The sequence below is a fragment of the Bombina bombina genome, chromosome 5 (assembly GCF_027579735.1).
Source record: "Bombina bombina isolate aBomBom1 chromosome 5, aBomBom1.pri, whole genome shotgun sequence".
NCBI classification, from domain to species: Eukaryota; Metazoa; Chordata; class Amphibia; order Anura; family Bombinatoridae; genus Bombina; species Bombina bombina.
Genome location: NC_069503.1, coordinates 173,549,231 through 173,573,950, shown reverse-complemented (window position 1 = coordinate 173,573,950; position 24,720 = coordinate 173,549,231). Strand labels below are relative to the sequence as shown.

The 24,720-nt window shown below is 35.3% G+C and overlaps 1 protein-coding gene across 1 annotated transcript in view; it reads left to right on the top strand.

The window, feature by feature from the left end:
• Positions 1 to 23,686: 23,686 nt before the first annotated feature.
• Positions 23,687 to 24,720, top strand: part of ACVR2B (activin A receptor type 2B) — a 359,769-nt gene continuing 358,735 nt past the window's right edge. Inside the window, exon 1 of the mRNA XM_053713788.1 lies at positions 23,687 to 24,288. Coding sequence (XP_053569763.1) covers positions 24,237 to 24,288 — 52 coding nt within the window. The 5' untranslated portion in view covers positions 23,687 to 24,236. The remainder of the gene's footprint in view (positions 24,289 to 24,720) is intronic.

Genomic DNA, 24,720 nt, shown 5'->3' with positions numbered 1-24,720 from the left:
GTGATGTATATGAAAGAGCGCTATTTTACACATGGTAATATTTTTGTTTTGTTTTTTTTTGTTTTTTTTGCATGAAAAATAACTTGATTTGAAATGAACAGAAAATGAACAAACCTGTTCTATACAACAGAAGCTCACTGGCTTATAAAGAAGAATCCCACAGCAATATTGGTCACAAATGACCTGCCCCACAATAATAAAACCAAAAAGTGTTTAGCTTTCAACACAGGTACATTTATTTGTTAAAAAAAAAAAAACTGTAATACATTCTAAATGTCCCTTTAACTCACTATAGGGTAAATCACAAGTGGTGCTCAAAAATTTAAACTGCAAGTTAAATCAATACTGCTTTTATTTTTGCACTCATATTACAGGTTGAAAGTATTTTTTTTTTATTGCTGAAACGTCTGCTGAAACTGAGGAACGCTAACATAACATACAAATGCACACACATACAAATACACAAACACACAAATACACACACATACATAAAAATACACGCACATAAATACATACAAATACACACACATACATACAAATACACAAATACACATACACACACATACAAATGCACTCATAGAAAAACACACACACACACAAATACACACATATACAAATACACACACATAAACGCATACAAATACATACACACACATTCAAACACATACATATAATTGCACATACATACACATACACAAATACACACACATACAAATACATACACACGCAAATACATGCATACAAATACACAGATATACATACAAATACACACACACACAAATACACATACATACAAACACACACACACAAATACACACATACATGCATAAAATACACACACATATATAAAAATACACATACAAATACACACATGTACAAATACACACATATACAAATAAACACACATACAAATACAAACACACACACAAATACACACATGCATGCATACAAACACATACAAATGCACACATATGCAAATACACATACATACAAATACAAACACACACATACAAATAAACACACATACATACAAATACACACACAAATTCACACATACATACAAATATACTCACAAATACACACAAATACCTACAAATACACACACATACACACACACATACAAATGCATATGTACATGCCCCTTTGAGCCCTTCCCAGTCCTGCATCTTGTCATATACTGATATACTGTATCGTCTTAAAACATTTTATTCAATAATAACATTAATTTTACAATCCATATAAATAAATAGAACTGAACTACATTATTTTAACCGCTTCAATACTAGGACTTTCAGAGAAGAACTTGCCCAAAATACCGGAGATTTTTTTAGCATTTTTACTATTACTCCATTTAAACAGAAACAGTGTCTTGTTTAGTTTTTTTATTTACTTGTCAAAACTATATATATTTGTTTAAAGTAGACAACCCATTCTAGGCCCATTTTGTTATATTTCATGCCACCACTTTACCGCCAAATGTGATCATATAAAAAGTGTTGTTTAATTTTTCACAAACTTTGGGTTTCTCACTGAAATTATTTACATACCGCTTGTCCGATCATGGCACAAATGGTTTTAACAGCTTATCTGGGATTCCCTTTGTTTAGAAATAGCAGACATGCATGACTTTACCATTGCCTTTTGGTAATTAGAAGGCTGCTAATTGCATCTGAGAAACACACCTCTATAATTCCTGGCAGTGAAGGGGTTAATCTGGTAGCTTGTAAAGTTAATTTTAACTTTAGTGTAGAAATAGATTAACCTCCCACCCCCTGATTCCTCCCAAACAGCTCTCTTCCCTCCCTCACCACCCACTGGTCACCCCAATCTAGGGTTGCCATCTCAGCCATGTTTTCCAGGACACATACTTCAGGGTGTGCAGGGAGGAACATGAATAGTGCTGTCTAGGGTCACTATTTGTGTGTTGTTTAGGTGCGCAGTGTATGTTGCCCTCTGCACATCCTGCAGCATGTGTAACTAATAAGTGACCAGGAAAAGAAGGCTGAGGTGGCAACCCTACCCTAATTTTAGGTACTGGCAGACAATCTGCCAATATGAAACCGTAAGGTAATTATTTTTTTTGTATTAAATATTTTTTAATGTATTTATATTTTCTGCAGTGTAGGATCCCCCCTTACCCTCCAACCTCCCTCATCCCTCACAAATAGCTCTCTAACACTCCCCCTCTAACTCGTAAGGTAATCACATAGGTAAAAAGTATATTAATATAACCATCTTGGTTATGCCAAACTAGGGAATGGGTAATAAAGGGATTATCTATATTTTTAACCAATAAAAAATATGCAGTAGACTGTCCCTTTAAAGTAAAAGCCATGCAAAAAAAAAATGTCGGCCGCATGAAGATTCTCTGGTACAAGATAACACACTCTGTATTATCAATTAGACCCTACTTGTAATCTAGCCAAATAATTCCTAATCCGCATTATCTCTGCCCAGTATCTTCTCTCTCTCGCAAGAGGACAAAGAGAAAAAAAAAGATTCTATGGGGCCACAAGTTGGACAGCTCTGGTTTCATGCATATTCCTACTCATGTTTATCATTGACACAAGAGAAACAAATGTGTTTTGTTTTGTCTAAACTGCATACAACATTTTTATATTTATATATATATATATACACACACACACATACACACATAAATAAATAGCTATGGAACCAGTCTCCTGGGAAACTGTCTTTACTTACTCTGTAATAAATAATGATATTTACAAATGAACAATTTAAACATTATATTATACAACCCTATTTAAGTAAATATCAAGTTAATAGTTGGTGTAAAATATGGAAACCTTTAAGAGGATTTATCCAGTGTGTATATTGCAATAAAAAGTAAATGCTTTGGGTTTTTTTTGTAGCCACAGCTTTGTCAGGGAAAATGATTCATATGTTATAGTATCTCATTGTAAATGTCTCTTTTATTTAGTTATGCTCATTGTTGCAATATAAACACCAGCAATTCTTCATACAATTACAAATAACCACAAGACTTTCATTCTGCTGAATTCTAACTGCAGTACAAATGTCTCATTCAGAGAGATTTAAATAGCACTTTTCATATTTACAGACATTTGGAAACAGGCACAGTGAGATTTGCAAAGTGCACTATGGTGTTTTCAAACATTCTCTCAAATATTGTTTTGTTACAACAATATGCTCATACAGTGGGACGTTATTTGCAACACAAAGCAACTATGTTACTCTAGAATTATCTCTTGCAATTCAATTTTCTTTGTTACATAAAATAAATAGATGTACCTGCGCTAAATAAACCTAATTGATGCATGTGGAAGCTTTCTAGCCACTCTCGGCAGGCAAGGCTTAAAATATAAGTCAAAATTGAACAGTCATGCTTCAGGTAGATCATGCAGTTGTAAGACAGTTGCAAACTGACTTTTATTATAATGTTCTCTTGGTATCCTTTGCTGAAAAGCATTCCTAGGTATAAACTCAGGAGCAGCAATTCACTATTGAGAGCTAGCTGGTGATTGGTCACTACACACACGGCTCATCCGATGGGTTCAGCTAGCTCCCAGTAGCGCTTTGCTGGTGTTAAACTCATAGGGGTCGATCACAATCCTTTAGAAAAGTGCAAAAGCACATTCACAGCTCTACAGCAGGAACGTCATATTTTCTGATTAGTTTCGTACAAACTTTTTTTTTTCAAACTTAAGTAATACCCTTTGTTATTTTTCACATTACAAGACATTTCTGTTGAGCTGCTATTGAATAACATATCAGCCAAGTCTAAACATTTAAAAAAAAGCATAACATCTTGTTTTTAAAACTAACATTTTTTTTTTACGTTACACAACCTTTTACATCTACACCACCCTTGTTTGATTTGATGATAGCACACTAATAACCTTCTCGTGGCCAGCGGCCGAGACCGCAGCAGACATATATAAAACTTACTCTGTCCATACAAGAGGTTATTGGTCATAGAGTTCAACTTGTAACATTCAACAGAGAGTGGGAACTTTCATGCAGCAGACAATATTTCCACACACATAATCAGCTTGCAGAACATACAAGTAGGTTTACACAGAATTAGAATGGTTGTTTAAGATATAAAGAAGCAAAACTTTTATTGCAAAAACTCCCTTATCACCTTAAAAGAGACAAAGGAGCATATTTATCAAGCTCCATAATTTGTCCGCCTGCTCTGAGGCTGCGGACAGAAATCAACATGATCGAATACGATCGGGTTGATTGACCCCCCCCTGCTAGCGGACGATTGGGTGCGAATCTGCAGGGGGAAGCATTGCGATGATAAAGGGGGCTGGTGCAATGATAAATACCGACAGCGTATGCTGTCTCCATTTATCGATGTGCAGCGGATATGATACGTTACTTCGTATCATGTCTGCTCACACATTGATAAATATGTCTCATAAGCTCAATATATAATGTTGGAGATGGAGTTCATACTTCCTATTATATGTTTTTAGATGGCTAAGCTTAGGCCTATTTTCTTTAAAAACCTCAACTTATTACTTTATATCATAATTACAAAGACCCAAAAGTGATCTGCAATTATAGCTATGGGGATTAAAATGAGGAAAATTAGTAAAGACTTACAAGCATAATTACTATTAGTAAAGACTTACAAGCATTATTACTATTAGTAAAGACTTACAAGCATAATTACTATTAGTAAAGACTTACAAGCATTATTACTATTAGTAAAGACTTACAAGCATAATTACTATTAGTAAAGACTTACAAGCATTATTACTATTAGTAAAGACTTACAAGCATAATTACTATTAGTAAAGACTTACAAGCATAATTACTATTAGTAAAGACTTACAAGCATAATTACTATTAGTAAAAACTTACAAGCATAATTACTATTAGTAAAGACTTACAAGCATAATTACTATTAGTAAAGACTTACAAGCATAATTACTATTAGTAAAGACTTACAAGCATAATTACTATTAGTAAAGACTTACAAGCATTATTACTATTAGTAAAGACTTACAAGCATAATTACTATTAGTAAAGACTTACAAGCATAATTACTATTAGTAAAGACTTACAAGCATAATTACTATTTTGTATCTGTACTCTTGCAAACTGTTTATTCTTGTAAAAGAAACATTTGTTTGCATCTGTATTGTAAAATTCCTCAATAAAAAAAATGTAATAAATAATTGTGTTTGTACACACGTCTACAGTAGCTATTAAGAAGAAAATGGAACAGTGTTGCTTGGCTTTTGGTCAAAAACGTAAAGACTCGTTATAGACAAAATGGAATCCTCCATAAAATGCTTAGTAAAAAATATAACAATGCACTAAATCTTCATTAATTATTTTGCCAGCTTTAGCTGTAAAATACTTTAGAAAATTGCTGTGTGTTTTAAAGGGGCATGGAAGTGAACGTTAAACTTTCATGAATCAAATACAAAATACAATTCTAAAAGAGCACAAAATGGCAGCTAAATACAGAGTACTATTTCACAATGAACACTATGGGGCCCATTTATTGTGCTCCGGATGGAGCTTGACGGCCCGTGTTTCTGGCGAGCCTGCATAAAGCAGTGGTGTAAAGACCGCTGCTCCATAACCTGTCCACCTGCTCTGAGCAGGAGCGGACAGACATCGCCGCAATTCAACCCTATTGAGTATTATCTGGCAAGTCACTTCCTACAAAAAATAAGAGAGTATCCGAGTACCCGGCTGCAATGGATAAAGAATACATTTGGAGGTTTTTTAAATAAAAAAAAAAAGTCTGAAAATGGCAAACTGTACGATATATAGATATATTTTGAGATTCTTGTCTTCAGTTACTGCAAGTTTACAATCACTAGTTGCGTTTGTGTATATATATATATATATTACACACGTGCATACGGATCCTTCATTAAGATCCAAATGCAGAAGATGGCGGCCACTCAAGCGAGTGTGTAATGATACGTTGATGTGAAGCCGTGGGGACAGGTTCTTAATTTGTTAGTAAATGGGGCCCTTTACCGCAAAATGTCCTCAGTAGCCACATCCCATTGTAAAGGGACTTTAAGCAGCCAATCAGGATGCTAGTCCTAGGACTTGCAATGGAGCGTGCATCTGGCATGTGCAGGCACAGTCATGTTATTTCCCTCCTCAGTTTAAGGGAATTTACTATGAAATCTCACAAGATTTCAGTAAAATCTAATGAGATCACAGTAAAGCAAAGTGTGACATCAACCTTGATAAATATTTTCTATTCGTTTTGTTTACAGTTATGCTGCATCACTTTCAAGTTCCTTTAAAGGGAAATAAAACCAAAATTTTTCTTTCATAATTCAGATAGAGAATAAAATTTTGTAAAATGTTTCTAATTTACTTCTATTATTAAATTTGCTTCCTTCTCTTGTTATTCTTTGTTGAAGAGATATCTAGATAGGTAGCATGCACATGTCTGGAACAATACATAATAGGAAATAGTGCTCCCATATAGTGCTCTTGCTAATGTATAACATTGTTGCAAAACTGCTACCATATAGAACTGCAGACTGCACACTACTGAACTTACCTTCCTGCTTTTCCACAAAGGATAACAAGAAAACAAAGAAAATGAGATAATATAAGTTGTTTAAAATTGTATGTTCTATCTGGATTATGAAAGACATTTTTTGTGTTGCAAGCCCCTTTAAGATTTGTTTCTCCCCCCCCCCCCTGAAAAACATGAACAAAAGGTGGCAACCAAAATTACAAAATAAGTAGATCAATTAGTATTCTGATGCCAGCTATTAAATACCGGATTTCTCAATTTGAGGTGATATAAAGTTATGAGAAAAAGAAAGTACACACCCTTTAAATTCTATGGTTTTACGTATCAGGACATAATAAAAATCATCTGGTCCTTAGCAGATCTTAAAATAAGGTAAGTACAACCTCAACTGAACAACAACACATGACAAACTGGAGAAGCCATGTGTGAAAAACTAAGTATACCTTATGATTCAATAGCTGGTAGGACCACCTTTAGCAGCAATAACTTGAATTAATTGTTTTCTGTATGACTAAATCAGTCTCTCACATCATTGTGGAGGAATTTTGGTCCACTGTTCTTTACAACGTCGCTTCAGTTTATTGAGGTTTAAGGACATTCGTTTATGCACAGCTTTCTTAAGGTCCCGCCACAGCATTTCAAATGGGTTAAGGTCTGGACTTTGACTGGGCCATTGCAACATCTTGATTCTTTTCTTTTTCAGTCATTCTATTGTAGATTTGCTGGTGTGCTTTGGTTCATTGTCCTGTTGCATGACCCCTTTTTGGCCAAGCTTTAGCTGTTGGACAGGTGGCCTCACATTTGACTCTAGATCACTTTGGTTTCCATCGTTCATGGTTGACTCAATGACTGCAAGGTGCCCAGGTCCTGTGGCAAAACAAGCCCAAATCCTCACCCCTCCACCACCTTGCATGACAGTTGGCGTGAAGTGTTTGTGCTGATATGCTGTGTTTGGTTTTTGCCAAAAGTGGCGCTGTGCTTTATGGACAAACATCTCCACTTTGGTCTTGTCTGTCTAAAGGACATTGTTCCAGAAGTCTTGTGGTTTGTTCAGATGCAACTTTACAAACCTAAGCCGTGCTGCCATGAGAACAGGCTTTCTCCGGGCAACCCTTCCATACAAACCATGCTTGTTCAGTTGTTTCCTAATTGTACTGGCATGAACTTTAACATTTAACATGCTAACTGAAGCCTGTAGAGTCTGAGATGTAACTCTTGTTTTTTTTTTTGTAATTTCTCTGAGCATTGCACGGTCTGACCTTGGGGTGAATTTGCTTGGATATCCACTCCTGGGAAGATTGGCAATTTGTGAAAAATCTTTCTCCCTGTAGAATGATGGACTTTAAATTGTTTGAAAATGGCTTTATAACCCTTCACAGATTGATGGGCAGCAACAATTGCTTCTCTAAGATCATTGTTGATGTCTTTCCTCGTTGTGTTAACACAGACCTCAATGTTTCAGACCAGAAAACTGTTAAAATTTCGGCTTTTATAGAGTTGGTCAAACTTACTGATGATCTTAATTCCTATGGAAGCAGTAAGGGTGTACTTAGTTTTCACACATGGCTTCTCCATTTTTGGCTTTATTTTTGTTAAATAAATCATGACACAGTGTAATATGTCATGTGTTGTTGTTCATCTAAGGTTGTATTTACCTGATTTTAGGACCTGCTAAGGACCAAATGATTGTTATTATGTCCTGATACGTAAAACCATAGAATTCAAAGAGGGCGTGGCAGAGGGCCCTGTTTAACTTGTAGTATTATTAATCCTGGGAGTATATTTAGGAGCTCTGTCACCAATGAAGTATTTGAGATAGAGTCCCATGCCAATTGTAGAACTGAGTTTGTAGTGTACCTATTGGAGTGTAGCTTTTGTAACCAATAGTATGGAGGCCAAACCTCTAAACAACATATCACAGATGAGGGAACTCATTAGGTACACCAAGAACAGCAGTGACCAGACATCACAATTTGGTACACATGACTAATAAATTTAACAAGAAAATGAAGGTTATAGGATAAAATGCCCAATTAGGGGTGGGGATAGGAATAAACTGTTATTAAAACAAGAATTATATTGGATTCATAAATTAAGTTGAGAACTGTCACTCCAAGTGGACTCAACCGAGAGTGGGATATGAGTCTATTCATAGAATAATTTTTGTGATCTCAATTAATTTATTTATTTTCCAGTTTGAGGTTATTGGTATAATGTTTACTCTATCCTTGCCAATTCAAAATGCTGCCTAATATTTAAAAGGGACACTGAACCCAAATTTTTTCTTTCGTGATTCAGGTAGAGCATGCAATTTTAAGCAACTTTCTAATGTACTCCTATTATCAAATTTTCTTCATTCTCTTGGTATGTTTATTTGAAAAGCAAGAATGTAAGTTTAGATGCCGGCCCATTTTTGTGAACAACCTGGGTTGTCCTTGCTGATTGGACAGCACCAATAAAAAGTACTGTCCATGGTTCTGAACCACAAATTTGCTCTAAGCTTAGATGCCTTCTTTTTCAAATAAAGATAGCAAGAGAACGAAGACAATTTGATTATAGGAGTAAATTAGAAAGTTGCTTAAAATTGCATACTCTATCTGAATCATGAAACAAAAAATTTGGGTTCAGTGTCCCTTTAAGTACACATATATAGGTACACATACTTAAAACTGTTGCTTTTCCCCTCATAGGTTAAATCTCAGAAATGTTTGGTTGGTAAACCATGTTTATCACATATCATAGCTGTGTTGAGAATACACATACTGTATATACATATTTTTATACGTTTGATAGGATGAAAAAACGGAAGTAGTATAATTGGACCTAATATCAATGGAGTTTTTTTGTGATGTGTAGTACAAACTAGGTTAATCATATACCATATTTTATTTGTTTATTTATAATGTAATACACTATGGTTCTTTTTTTGTTTTGTGTATATATCTGTGTTGCATAACATGCATTTTTAATGTACATGCCTTTTTAATTAATTCACATGTATGATTGGTAAGTGTCCCTTTAAATTGAGGTACCGAGTCAGTCTTCATTCCCATGATTAAGTGCCCTGTGGAGGCTCAAAACGCGTAAGGAGTTCTGTTTGCATCTTTGCCCTTATGTTTTAAAGGGACAGTCTACACTAAAAATGTTATTGTTTAAAAAGATAGATAACGACTTTACTACCCATTCCCCAGCTTTGCACAACCAACATTGATATATTAATATACTTTATAACATTTAAGAGCGGGGTATGTTTTTGTTTTTTAAAATGCTTTATTTATAGATCATACAGGGTACATAAAAAAAATAGAAAAATAGGAAGCGGATAAAAAGAACAATAAAATTGAATCCAGGTTCAAATAAATCTTCAACCCTTAATATTTACCCACATAAGTGTAATAAGTGCGTATACTCTGTCTATATTTACATAATACATCAAATCACATGAAAACCTCCACTAACACAAAAAAGAAGGAAAAAGAAAATAAATAAAATATGCGTATATATATATATATATATATACATATATATATATATATACATATAAAGTATATATATATATCCACATGCACACGTATGTGTACATACAGATACATACACACAACAAATTCCCCCAATCCCATTACCCCAATTCCCCCGGTCCTCCAAGCCCTACCAAACCCCAAGAAGAAAGAAGTCTATATTCTTAAAGGGACAGTCAAGTATAAATTAAACTTTCATTATTCAGATAGGACTTTTAATTTTAATTGACTTTCCAATTTACTTTTATCATCAAATTTGCTTTTTTCTCTTGGTATTCTTAGTTTAAGCTAAACATAGGTAGGCTCATATGCTAATTTCTAAGCCTTTGAGGGCTGCCTCTTATCACATGCTTTTTAAATCTCTTTTCAACACAAAGAGACAGAAAGTACACATGGGCTATATAGATAACACTGTGTTCAGGCACAGAAAGTTATTTAAGATCTAGCACAATACAATGCTAAATTTAAGACAATAGATAGTAAACAGTCACAGTCATGTGATCAGGGGGCTGGAAGAAGGTTCCTAAATACAAGGTAATCACAAAGGTAAAAAGTACATTAATATAACTGTGTTGGTTATGCAAAACTGGGGAATGAGTAATAAAGGGATTATCTATCTTTTAAAACAATAACAATTCTATGGTTGACTGTCCCTTTAAATGGGAGTATAATGATATCTTGTTCTCCTTTAGACAGGGTTTTAATAAAAATAGACAGTTTTTTTAAGAACAAATATATTTGTAATTCTGTGTTAATATCTGTATCTCTTTGTTCTATTATGCATTGTTTTTTTTAATAAATTCTATTATTTCTACAAGCTTTGGTGTTTGTTTTTCTTTCCATTTATGAAAGATAAGACTTTTTACAGATAATATAAGGGGGTTAATAAATTTGTTTTCATCTGCATCTTTACAATGAGTAGACAGAAAAACTATTAACTAAGTTGACATTTTGGGCACTTATTACAATTTATGTTATACCAGTTATATCCTTTCTTTGGTGTGTGTGCAATAGCTTTAGCTGTGATTCTCAAGAAGCTGATAATGTAGCTTCATATACTTTATTAATAGAGCTCTTAATATTGTGACTATCAATGTTTTCAAACGCAAATTGCCTCTTAGTAGCAATATAGGTTAGATTTCTATCTCCTTTTAACGAGGACAGAATTTTATACCAAGGGGATATTGAGAAAAGACTATTTTTAACCATCCCAATCCATATATCTAATTTGAACCAACTCCAGTTCCACCCAAATATTGATGTAATATTAAAAATATAGTGCCTTATCGACAAGTACACAAAAAAAACTTTATTTTCTAAGGGGAATTCTTATTTTAGATCAGAAAAAGGTTTGACTGTTCTTGAAGTAATACATACAAATTGTGCTACTTTTGTAAGCCCCATTCTTGCTTATCTATTAAATACAAATGAGTGAATTCCTGCAATAAAGTCAGGATTTTCCCAAATCAACTGGTGAGTAGAGATATAATAATTAAGACCCATTAACAAACATATCTTACGCCAAGCTAATAATACGTTTTATATAGAGTTTACATTTTTGATTGTTTTGGGAAGAGTCTTGGGATTGCAATAAAGAATAGCTATGGGTGAATATGGGTATAATACAGGGACATCCTAAAACATTTAATGTGAAAAATGCTTAATGTAGCTTAGTGAGTAAAAAAATGTAAATCAGTTGCTGCATAATTTTGCGCAACCCAAGATTTCCACTATCCAAGCCTATCCTAGAAGTTTCATGGATTTTGGTTTACCACTAGGCAAATGAGTGACATTAAAGTGAAAGTAAATTTTCAATGTTGTGATTATAAATTTAGTCTAATACAGTGCCCAACATTGTAGTCGCTAACTTAATTTTTTTAGTAAATAAAAAATATATATTTACATCTGCCGTTTTTTATTTGCTTCCTCCTCCCCCTTGCTTTCTTCCAGCTTTCTGTATAGAAAATATTTCTGCTTTCACAACCGACGTTTGCGTATGTAAGCGTGCGCGTTCTCGTATTTGCCAAGCTATGCGCATGCGCTAAGTTACGATCTCCGCTCCGTGTAACAACGATGATGAGCGATATGGAATTCCCTTTGCAAATGCGCATGCGGCTGACGGGAATGCACTTGTTGAGTGACTTCAAGTTTCGGCATTCACGCATGCGCACTATAACAAGTGGGAGGTTATCCTGGCGATGTGGACACCAATGGGGAAACCAATCCGTTTGATACGGATTGAATCATCACGCGTGCAATATCAATTTTTTGGTGCAGGCGGAGGAACGACGGTAGTCTTTGGCAAAAGAAAAAAGGCAATAACAATAGTTATAAAGCGATTGAAAATAATTGATGAATGAAAGTACACTTTATTTTTCATATATATTTAATATCAAATGAGCAATGACTGTAACTTTACTTCCACTTTAAGCTTGTTTTTTGGGGAGCTTAATGTGGCTTAACGTACAAAATTGAACTTAGATGTTAACCAATTTCCCCCAAACTTCCCACAATACATTAATCTATCTATTCAAACATATTCTAAAGATGTCAGGACATTTGATAAAACATACCAAAAGTTATTTACATTTAACTATTTTTTTAAAATCCTAAAACATATGGTGGCCTATTTATCAAAGCGTCAATCTCGGTGCATTCTCAGGCGTCAATATGCTCGCCAAACATTGCCAGACAGCACTGCCGTGAATCCACATATGATGCCCTTATTTATAAAAAACACGTCAAAAACACGTGCGTCAAGTACGGTGCGATGAGCATCGGACTGTTGTTAACTAACAGTCATCGATGTCGCGGATATTCAGGTTTTTCCCAACTTTATTTATACCATTTCATTACTGTCCATGAACAAGCACATTTCTCTAAAGCTAATCTTTTATTTCTCATCTGTTAATGTCCAAGATTTAGCTTGATTTATACCTCAACAAACAATATCTCATAGAAAGTTATTTTTATATTTATTTGTTATATGATACTTTCACATAAATTAATGTCGGCGAGATTACGAGTTTTGAGTTAGAGGCAATGCGGTACTAACGAGCAGTTTTCTCTCACCGCTCACTTACAAATTACATACAGCGCTGGTATTACGAGTTTTCAGAAACCCGTCAAAAGACAAAAAGTGAGTGTTGAGCAAAATTTTGCTCCAAATCTCACTCCAATAATAGCGCTGCTTAAGTGGTGTAACGTAATTATGCACGATTTCCCCATAGGAATCAACAGGGAGAGCCAGCTGAAAAAAAAGTCTAACACCTGCAAAAAAGCAGCGTATAACTCAGAAACGCAGCCCCATTGATTCCTATGGGGAAATAAATAAAAGTTATGTTTACACCTAACACCCTAACATGAACCCCAAATCTAAACACCCCTAATTTTACACTTATTAACCCCTAATCTGCCGCCCCGACATCGACGACACCTACATTATTAACCCCTAATCTGCCACTCCGGACATCGCCGCCACCTACATTATACTTATGAACCTCTAATCTGCTGCCCCCAACATCGCAGTCACCTACATTATATTTATTAACCCCTAATCTGACTTCCCCAATGTCGCCGCAACCTACCTACACTTTTTAACCCCTAATCTGCCGGCCCCAATGTTGCCGCCACTATATTAAAGTTATTAACCCCTAAACCTAAGTCTAACCCTAAACCTAACACCAACTAACTTAAATATAATTTAAATAAATCTAAATAAATATTCCTATCATTAACCACATTATTCCTATTTAAAATGAAATACTTACCTATAAAATAAACCCTAAGCTAGCTACAATATAACTAATAGTTACATTGTATCTAGATAAGGTTTTATTTTTATTTTACAGGCAAGTTTGTATTTATTTTAACTAGGTAGAATAGTTATTAAATAGGTATTAACTATTTAATAACTACCTAGCTAAAATAAATACAAAAGTACCTGTAAAATAAAACCTAACGTAAGTTACACTAACACCTAACACTACCATATAATTAAATAAATTAACTAAATTAAATACAATTACCTAAATTAAATTAAATTAGCTACAAAAACAAACAAACACTAAATTACAGAAAAAAACAAACACTAAATTACAGAAAATAATAAACAAATTACAGATATTTAAACTAATTACACCTAATCTAATAGCCCTATTAAAATAAAAAAAATCCCCCCCCCAAAATAAAAAACCCTAGCCTACACTAAACTACCAATAACCCTTAAAAGGGCCGTTTGCGGGGCATTGCCCCAAAGTAATCAGCTCTTTTACCTGTAAAAAAAATACAAACAACCCCCAACAGTAAAACCCACCACCCACACAACCAACCCCCCAAATAAAATACTATCTAAAAAAACCTAAGCTCCCCATTGCCCTGAAAGGGGCATTTGGGTGGGCATTGCCATTAAAAGGGCAGTTAGCTCTATTGCAGGCCCAAACCCTAACCTAAAAATAAATCCCACCCAATACACCCTTAAAAAAAACTAACACTATCCCCCTGAAGATCAACTTACCAGGAGACGTCTTCATCCAAGCCGTGCCAAAGTCCTCAACAAAGCCGGTAGAAGTCTTCATCCAAGCCGGGCAAAGTGGTCCTCCAGACGGGCAGAAATCTTCATTGAGACGGCATCTTCTAGACATCCGACGTGGAGCATCCTCTTCATCCGTTGACTAAACTTGAATGGCGTCCCTTAGATTCCGATTGACTGATAGAATTCTATCAGCCGATCGGAATTAAGGTAGAAAAATCCTATTAGCTGATGCAATCAGCCAATAGGATTGAAGTTCAATCCTATTGGCTGATCCAATCAGTCAATAGGATTGAGCTTGCATTCTATTGACTGTTCCAATCAGCCAATAGAATGCAAGCTCAATACTATTTTAAGAGCTGGGCCAGTTTTCTCTCTGTACCTGTGTAACCTCTCCTGATTGCAATCTAGTTTTAAAAACCTTCCCTACACAGGTGTTAGAAAATCAGCTGGCATATAAGATGACATTTCTTATTGAAAACTAAATTCAAGAGAAGGAAGAAATACACTAAAAATAGCATGACAGTAAAGAGGTGATTTTAATTTCTGCTGTATCTGAATCATGACAGTTTAATGTTAGGTGGGCTATCCCTTTGAGCTATCAGCTTAAGATTATATTGAATCAAACATCATTCGAATTTTAAAATCATTGTCTGAAATATTACACTGTGTGTGCTAATGTCAGCATCAATCTTTATCTTTAATACTAATTACACATATGCATACTTTAAAAGTATAATACACAATGTAACAGATGACACAAGTATCGAGCAATTTTATTCGTTAGTGATACTATACAATGTATTTTTTAATTTGATTGGCTGATGTCATAAATCATGAGATCATGCATATCCCAATCAAAAGTGGTGGAAAAATTCACTAGTGTGTGGGTTGTCTAGGAGTATTGCATCATATTTGGTGGGAAAAGTGTTGCATCAAATTTGGTGTGAAGTGGAGAGTGGGACTTGTATTACATGCCATAAACATGCATATAGATTTATCCAAAAATAAAAAAGTAAGTTAGCTATATTATGTTATGTATTTATTTAATTTTTATCTCTATATATACTAGTGCACCAAGTTTGGAGCAATAATATTGTCCTCTTGCTTTGTAATGATAGACAAAGATGTAACATAATCCATAAGTAGTAATGTATTTCATTTTTATTCCTATATCTACTAGTGCATCACAATTGAAGCAATAGTTTGCACCAAATTTGGAGCAATAATATTGTTTGATTTAGAAAGAGTATAGAATTTTTATAAAGTTTCTAATTTACTTGTATTATCTACTATCTATTGGAATAGACGCAAGCGTACCTGTTAAATGTTTGGTAAATTGGAAAAAGGGTCATATAGAGTCGAATGTGTATTCAAAACATCTGGGATGAAGCAAACATCGATCTGCATCGGATTGAGATCGCGGGAGGGTATATTATGTCACACATTGCAACATTTGACAATCTTGACACTTTGATAATTACGGTGGATTCAATTTGCGTTGGATATGACATGAAATTCTAGTGGATTCCATCGTATTATCAATTAAAGCTTTGATAAATTGGCCCCTAAATGTTTTAGGATTGTAAAAAAATAGTTCAATGTAAATAAATTTTGGTATGTTTTATCAAATGTCCTAAATGTTTCAGAAAATGTTTGAATAGATAGATTAATGTATTGTGAGCAGTTTGGGGGAAATTGGTTAACATCTAAGTTCAATTTTGTATGTTAAGCAACATTAAGCTCCCCAAATAACAAGCTTAATGTCACTTATTTGCCTTGTGGGAAAACAAAATCCATGAAACTTCTAGGATAGGTTTGGAAAGTGGCAAACTGAGTTTGTGCCAAGTTTCAATGTAATTGCTTGATGTTTAGGTGAATTTTGGTACATTAAGCTCTTTTTTACGTTAAGCCATTCACATGAAATGTTTTAGGATTGTAAAAATATAGTTAAATGTGAATAGCTTTTGATATGTTTTATCAAATGTCCTTACATTTTTAGAATATGTTTGAATAGATAGATTAATGTATTGTGAGAAGTTTGGGGGAAATTGGTTAACATCTAAGTTCAATTTTGTATGTTAAGCCACATTAAGCTCCCCAAAAAACAAGCTTAATGTCACTTATTTGCCTTGTGGGATACCAAAATCCATGAAACTTCTAGGATATGTTTGGAAAGTGACAAACTGAGTTTGTGCCAAGTTTCAAGGCAATTGATTGATGTTTAGGTGAATTTGTGTACATTAAGCTCTTTTTACATTAAAGGGACACTGTACCCAAAATTTTTCTTTCGTGATTCAGATTGAGCATGAAATTTTAAGCAACTTTCTAATTTACTCCTATTATCAAATTTTCTTAATTCTCTTGGTATCTTTATTTGAAATGCAAGAATGTAAGTTTAGATGCCGGCCCATTTTTGGTGAACAACCTGGGTTGTCCTTGCTGATTGGTGGATAAATTCATCCACCAATAAAAATGTGCTGTCCAGAGTACTGAAACCAAAAAAAAGCTTAGATGCCTTCTTTTTCAAATAATGATAGCAAGAGAACGAAGAAAATTTGATAATAGGAGTAAATTAGAAAGTTGCTTAAAATTGCATGCTCTTTCTGAATTACAAAAGAAAAATTTTGGGTACAGTGTCCCTTTAAGCTGCTCACATAGGCTTGGATAGTGGAAATCTTGGGTTGTGCAAAATTATGCAGCAATTGATTAACACTTGGCCAATTTTTTTACTCATTAAGCTACATTGAGCCATTTTCACATTAAATGTTTTAGGATGTCCCTATAATACATTCTCCTTTAAGTCAAAATATGAGAAATAATTAGAATTCCCAAGCCAACCTACAGCAAATTTTCCCAAGGAAACTAAACTATATAATTTAAGATCCGGTAGTGCTAGTCCACCATAATTTTGGGGTAAAAATATATTTTTTTGTAATGCAATTCTAGGTTTTTCCTCCTGCCAGAAAAAAATAAGATAATTCTGAGTAGAAATTATGAAGGTCTTTTTTTTTTTTAGGACACATTGGAATATTCTGTAATATTCTGTAAATGTACAAAATTTTAGGAAAAGAGATCATTTTAAAGAGAGCTATTCATCCCGGGATGGTTAAAGGAAGCTTGTACCAGTACTTCATTTCCTCGTTAAAGGGACACTGAACCCAATTTTTTTCTTTTGTGATTCAGAGAGAGCATGCAATTTTAAGCAACTTTCTAATTTACTCCTATTATTATTTGTTCTTCGTTCTCTTGCTATCTTTATTTGAAAAAGAAGGCATCTAAGTTTTTTTTTTGTTTAGACCCTGGACAGCACTTGTTTATTGGTGGGTGAATGTATCCACCAATCAGCAAGAAAAACCCAGGTTGTTCACCAAAAATGGGCCAGCATCTAAACTTACATTCTTGCATTTCAAATAAATATACCAAGAGAATGAAAAAAATAGATAATAGGAGTAAATTAGAAAGTTGCTTAAAATTGCATGCTCTATCTGAATCACGAAAGAAAAAAAAATTGGATTCATTGTCCCTTTAACCCCTTAATGACCACAGCACTTTTCCATTTTCTGACCGTTTGGGACCAAGGCTATTTTTACATTTCTGCAGTGTTTGTGTTTAGCTGTAATTTTCCTCTTACTCATTTACTGTACCCACACATATTATATACCGTTTTTCTCGCCATTAAATGGACTTTCTAAAGATACCATTATTTTCATCATATCTTATAATTTACTATAAAAAAAAATATAAAATATGAGGAAAAAATGGAAAAAAACACACTTTTTCTAACTTTGACCCCCAAAATCTGTTACACATCTACAACCACCAAAAAACACCCATGCTAAATAGTTTCAAAATTTTGTCCTGAGTTTAGAAATACCCAATGTTTACATGTTCTTTGCTTTTTTTGCAAGTTATAGGGCAATAAATACAAGTAGCACTTTGCTATTTCCAAACCACTTTTTTTCAAACTTAGCGCTAGTTACATTGGAACACTGATATCTTCCAGGAATCCCTGAATATCCCTTGACATGTATATATATTTTTTTAGAAGACATCCCAAAGTATTGATCTAGGCCCATTTTGGTATATTTCATGCCACCATTTCACCACCAAATGCGATCAAATAAAAAAAATTGTTCACTTTTTCACACATTTTGTTACAAACTTTAGGTTTCTCACTGAATTTATTTACAAACAGCTTGTGCAATTATGGCACAAATGGTTGTAAATGCTTCTCTGTGATCCCCTTTTTTCATAAATAGCAGACATATATGGATTTGGTGTTGCTTTTTGGTAATTAGAAGGCCGCTAAATGCCACTGCGCACCACATGTGTATTATGCCCAGCAATGAAGGGGTTAATTAGGGAGCATGTAGGGAGCTTGTAGGGTTAATTTTAGCTTTATTGTAGTGTAGTAGACAACCCTAAGTATTGATCTAGGCCCATTTTGGTATATTTCATGCCACCATTTCACCGCCAAATGCGAATAATTAAAAAAAAAAGTTACATTTTTCACAATTTTAGGTTTCTCACGGAAATCATTTACAAACAGCTTGTGCAATTATGGCACAAATGGTTGTAAATGCTTCTCTGGGATCCCCTTTCTTCAGAAATAGCAGACTTATATGGCTTTGGCGTTGCTTTTTGGTAATTAGAAGGCCGCTAAATGCCGCTGCGCATCACACGTGTATTATGGCTAGCAGTGAAGGGGTTAATTAGGTAGCATGTAGGAAGCTTGCAGGGTTAATTTTAGCTTTAGTGTAGAGATCAGCCTCCCACCTGACACATTACACCCCCTGATCCCTCCCAAACAGCTCTCTTCCCTCCCCCACCCCACAATTGTCCCTGCCATGTTAAGTACTGGCAGAAAGTCTGCCAGTACTAAAAAAAAAAGCTATCCTTGATAAAAAAATTTTTTTAAAAAAAGGCATATTTACATATGCTGCTCTGGAGGATCCCCCCTTAGCCCCCAACCTCCCTGATACCCCCCAGACAGCTCTTTAACCATCCCCTCTAACTTATTAGTAGCCATCTTTGGTACTGGCAGCTGTCTGCCAGTACCCAGTTTATAGTAAAATATTTGTTTTATTTTATTTTTATAAATATTGTTCTGTAGTGTAGCTTGCCCCCCCAAAAGACCAACCCCCCACCCCACCCCCAGATCTCTTAGATCGAAAATACTTTCAATCTTTTTGCCCCTCACTGCAACTTTTTTCACATACTTTTTCTGTAGTGTAGCGGTTCCCACCCGCTTCCTACTCGCGCACACACCCGCGCGCACCCTGCGTTCCCGCCCACGATCCCGCCCCCCTCCACATCATACGGCCCATCGATGGCCGCCCACCCGCCTCCCAGACTGGCTCCCACCCACCAACGAAACCGGCCATCGATGTCCGGTGCAGAGAGGGCCACAGAGTGGCTCTCTCTGCATCGGATGGCCAAGGGGGGTTATTGCAGGATGCCTCGATGTTGAGGCATCACTGCAATAACCGGAAAGCAGCTGGAAGCGAGCAGGATCGCTTCCAGCTGCTTTCCAGACCGAGGACGTACGCCATACGTCCTCAGGCGTTAAGTGTATTTTTTTTTGAGGACGTATGGCGTACGTCCTTGGTCGTTAAGGGGTTAACCTTAGAGAATATTTTTGTAATATTGAGCCTACACCAATTACTTGGTTCCAATGAAATATTAATTTGAAGATATTTAAAGGGCCAGTAAACCTAGCAAATAATGTTATATAATTGTGCCCGTAGTGCAGAATTTTATAACATTAGCTTAGTGCCAGATTTCTAAAGTGAAGGGTTAAATGGCTCTACTGAGAGAGTCTATTTTCTTCTCCAAAGCACATCGCGGGCCCGCTGTCTAGTCACAGTGCGCCCGATTACGCTATTAAACTCAATATAGCTTGCTCCCAATCTGGTCTGGTAGCAGGAGCAAGCTACATTGAGTTTAATAGCGCGATCGGGCCAGCTATGATTAGACAGCATGCCCAGAGGCGCTTAGGAGAAGAAAACAGACCAGAGCCAGGAGTGGTGTTCTGTTTTCTTTGTGAAATATCTATTTAACCTTTCACTTTTGAAATCTGTTGCTAAGCTAATATTATATAATTCTGCACTATGTGAAGAATTATATAACATTATTTGCTAGGTTTACTGGCCCTTTAAAAGACAGGGTTGCAGTTTTAAATGGCATAATAATCCTGGGGTTAGGATCCTCCCTTAAAGGGACACTGAACCCAAACTTTTTCTTTTATTATTCAGATAGAGCATGCAATTTTAAGCAACTTTCTAATTTACTCCTATTATCAAATTTTTTACATTCTCTTGGTATCTTTATTTGAAAAGCCAGAATGTAAGTTTAGATGCCGGCCCATTTTTGATGAACAACCTAAGTTGTTCTTGCTGATTGGTGGATAAATTCATCCACCAATAAACAAGTGCTGTCCAGGATTCTGGACTTTCTTTTTCAAATAAAGATAGCAAGAGAACAAAGCAAAATTGATAATAGGAGTAAATTAGAAAGTTGCTTAAAATTGCATGCTCTATCTGAATCACAAAATAAAAAATTGGGTTCAGTATCCCTTGAACCAGATCTCTGATTTAACAATATTTACTTTATACACTGAAAATTAGCTAAATAAATCAAGTTGCGGAGTATTTTTAGAAATATAGATTAAGAGATCATCTGCGTAAAGGGCGACCTTTAGCTAAATATGTTTTTGATCAACAGGGAAATTACCTTTTCAACATAAACTTTATTTGAAGAAATGTGGTACTTAAAAAAAGTATTTGTTCCATCTAAATAGTTTTTAATAGCTTACTGCAGTGCTGTTTTTAAATAAACTCACTTTTGATTTGGGTGTTGTCCCTGCCATGAGTGAGCAAGATGCCTACAGTATGTAAGCTCAACTTCCTATTAAGCGTACATTTAAAGGGACATGAAACCCAATTAACTTTGTTCTCTTTTTTTGAAGATATATCTAGATAGGTAGTGTGCATATTTCTGGAGCAGTACATGACAGGAAACACTGATGGCACCTACTGTTCTAGAAAATGTATAACATAGTTAATACAGTAGAATTGGATAATTAACAAATGCTTAAATTGAAAGTAAATGTTTCACCTGTGCCACACATCTATGTAATATTTATAAGTAATATTACTGTTTTGCTAGTTTTTTTTTAAATTTATTTAAAATCAGACTTTATATTTTTATACTTTATTTCCCTACCGGTATCGTCACACCCGCTCTATACGTAGTCTAAATGCGTGTTCGCGATACATGCAACGATTGCGCAAGCGCAAATCGCCGATCCGGATTAAAATGCACATGCGATATTAATCTGAGCAAATTGTCAACGCGCATGCGTCAACCTATTTCGCAACATAGTACTGAATGAATAGAAATAATGTATTCATTCAGTACTATGCTATTTGAGAGTAAGAGCCGCTTCATTTGCGAGAAGAGCCGTGTCAAATGCTAACTTTCTTGGCTGAAAACGACAAGTAGCTGTGCGCATGCGCGAATTGTGCACACGCGATGGATAGAATCATGTTTTCATTAGATTAGGCGCATGTGCAATGGGTTATAGCCTAGTATGACGTAGCTTCATGGCCGCCGATCGGCCAGAAAGTCAATTGGAGGATCAGGAAAAACGTGACCAGGAAGTCTATTATGTTCTCAACAACGGGTTGAATATAAAATAACCAAATTCTGAGTTTATATGCGGAGAAAAGGGTATTTCTATATTAATGAGAGCAAAACGATGAATGAAACTCCTATTATTTTTAGATTGACTATGTAAATGTGTATAGCTGAACAACAAAGTTTATTTTTACTTTAAAGTGAAAGTCAATCTCAGCATTGTACAAACGCTAGGATTTACTATTGAAACAAATAAAGGTGACTTTGATTAAACATATTAAATTTATAACTATGTTCATAAAACCTCACAAAATTTAACACAAAAAAAACATGACAAACTACTTTTTTTTTATCATTTATAAATAAATGTAAAGATTATAAAGAGTTTTAATAAATGAAATTATTACTATAAAATATAGTGATCTTATTCTATCCAACAGCACAAACATGCAGGGAACATATGAACATACATTGCTTTTCATTCTTACAAAAAAAAATAGAAATGGGTGTGGATTATCTAATCTATTGTCAGCCATATTCTAAAAATAAATCTCATAGGATGAACAAAATGAAACTAAATGATCAGGCTGAGCACAGATGGATCTTTGGTCTGTGTTTTGCAGAAAATAATATTCAGATCCCTTCTCTAAGGCAACATACAATAATCCAGTGTTTAACCCCATAGCTAACAGAATAGGCTGCAATGCAAAAGCCAATCATAACTCTCAAATGATTAACTCTTTGGGTGCAACACATACCTACACAATATCCATTGGTAACCCCTTGGCTGCCAGAAAGACTGCAACGCCTATTTTAGTTTTTATTATCCCCTAATTCATACAAACAATACATGAGTGGAGAACGCCTGATAAATATGATCTGCATTTGAATTGGGTACAAGACATTGTGTTGAATTGTTACATGCAGGCTGCAGTCTCTCCATGTTTTCAGACCACAGTGTCTTTTCCACAGAGCTTTGTTACGCCTCCAGTCCCCACGTGTGTGTGCTAACCATGTGTATTAGGTTTCAGCCTTTTCATTCTGTTTCCCCATGCTCGTCTACCAGAGAGTAAAATAACAGTTCCCAAAAAACAATATCTGCCACCCCTCCCCCTGCTCTGAGACTGCATCCTATGTTTTCCTTTACTAGCAGCCCTCTCTTCTACTAATGCCAGTCCTCAAATTTCATGTTTCCCTCTTAGTCTCTCAGCATGTCTGGGACACAGCCTTCCTCCTTTTTTACAACTCAGGCTTAGACCTTAATGATCGACAAGTCACACAGCCAATCACAAATCAGGAATCCCCACACACACCCTCCCCTGTGCAGTTTCCCATGCCTGGTGGCCTTGCCCTCATCCCCTCCCTCCTATGATTTACCATCAACCTCCCTTTGTATCAAACATCCGGGTTTCCCTACTTGCTTTTTTTTTTTTAGAAGCCATTTTGGACTCAGTTCAGGATTTTTGGAAACAATGTAAATATATAATCAAATAAATGACTCATAGTAGTTGCAGGCTGTTTGTGCTAGCTGTAATCTCCCATCCTATCCTGCTGATACTGCTGCCCCCTCTGGTGAATTCAAACCCCCTCCCAACATTAGTCTGACTGCTGGATCTGTCACATTGAAGTTTGGGCTCCTGTATGTCTGAGCCTCCTCCCCACAAGCCCCCCTTTTCTAATCTGCTTGCTGCAGAAGGTGGAGCCCTTGCAGGAGGGGGGGAGTCACTACTGCTGGTTTTTGATCTGGCATTGCCTCTTGCTTTTTTTTTCTGATTCACACACATTTTTAATTCCCACGGATCCACATTACACGCGTGCTAACCCCCCGCCCCCTTTTCTTCTTTGAAACTCTACCCACGCGTGGGTGATCCCAATTCTCTACCTTTTTGCAACACTCCCTGACTTACTCTAAAGTCACCGTGTTGAGGATACATTGTTGCAAATGTGAAGGAATTAGCTCCACCGGATGGGATTATATCTATTTTCATTCTATGTTTCTTGAGAAAAGGATCGTGGAAATCCGAAGGATATGGGTGCTCTGGAGCTGACTTTTGCACTTGTTCTTGCAACTTTTTGTGCAGGTAAGAAATAAGTGCAGTACAAATGTGTGATCAAATATATTATTCACCTACTGTTCAGTATAGGAAATTCTAGCATTAAATATATAGGTCCTTTTGTATATTTTATACAAACTTTGTATTATATTGCTGCTGGATTGCTATATATATATATATATATATATATATATATATATATATTGCAAACACTAAATGTGTTCTGAAAAAATTGTCAGATAATTTAACTTTGTTACTGTTAACCCTTTGGATCGCGGATAGGGCTGCAGTGCATGGCAGTCTTTTTTGGGCAACCAGAGGTTAAAGGTAAAATATAGTATTTATTTGTACTCGGTATTTTATTTATCACGTGTTACACGCACTAATGTTGTATATTTGCTATGTGGTGTAATGTGCATATCTATATAAATACATAAATAAAGTCACACGTGTGATTTT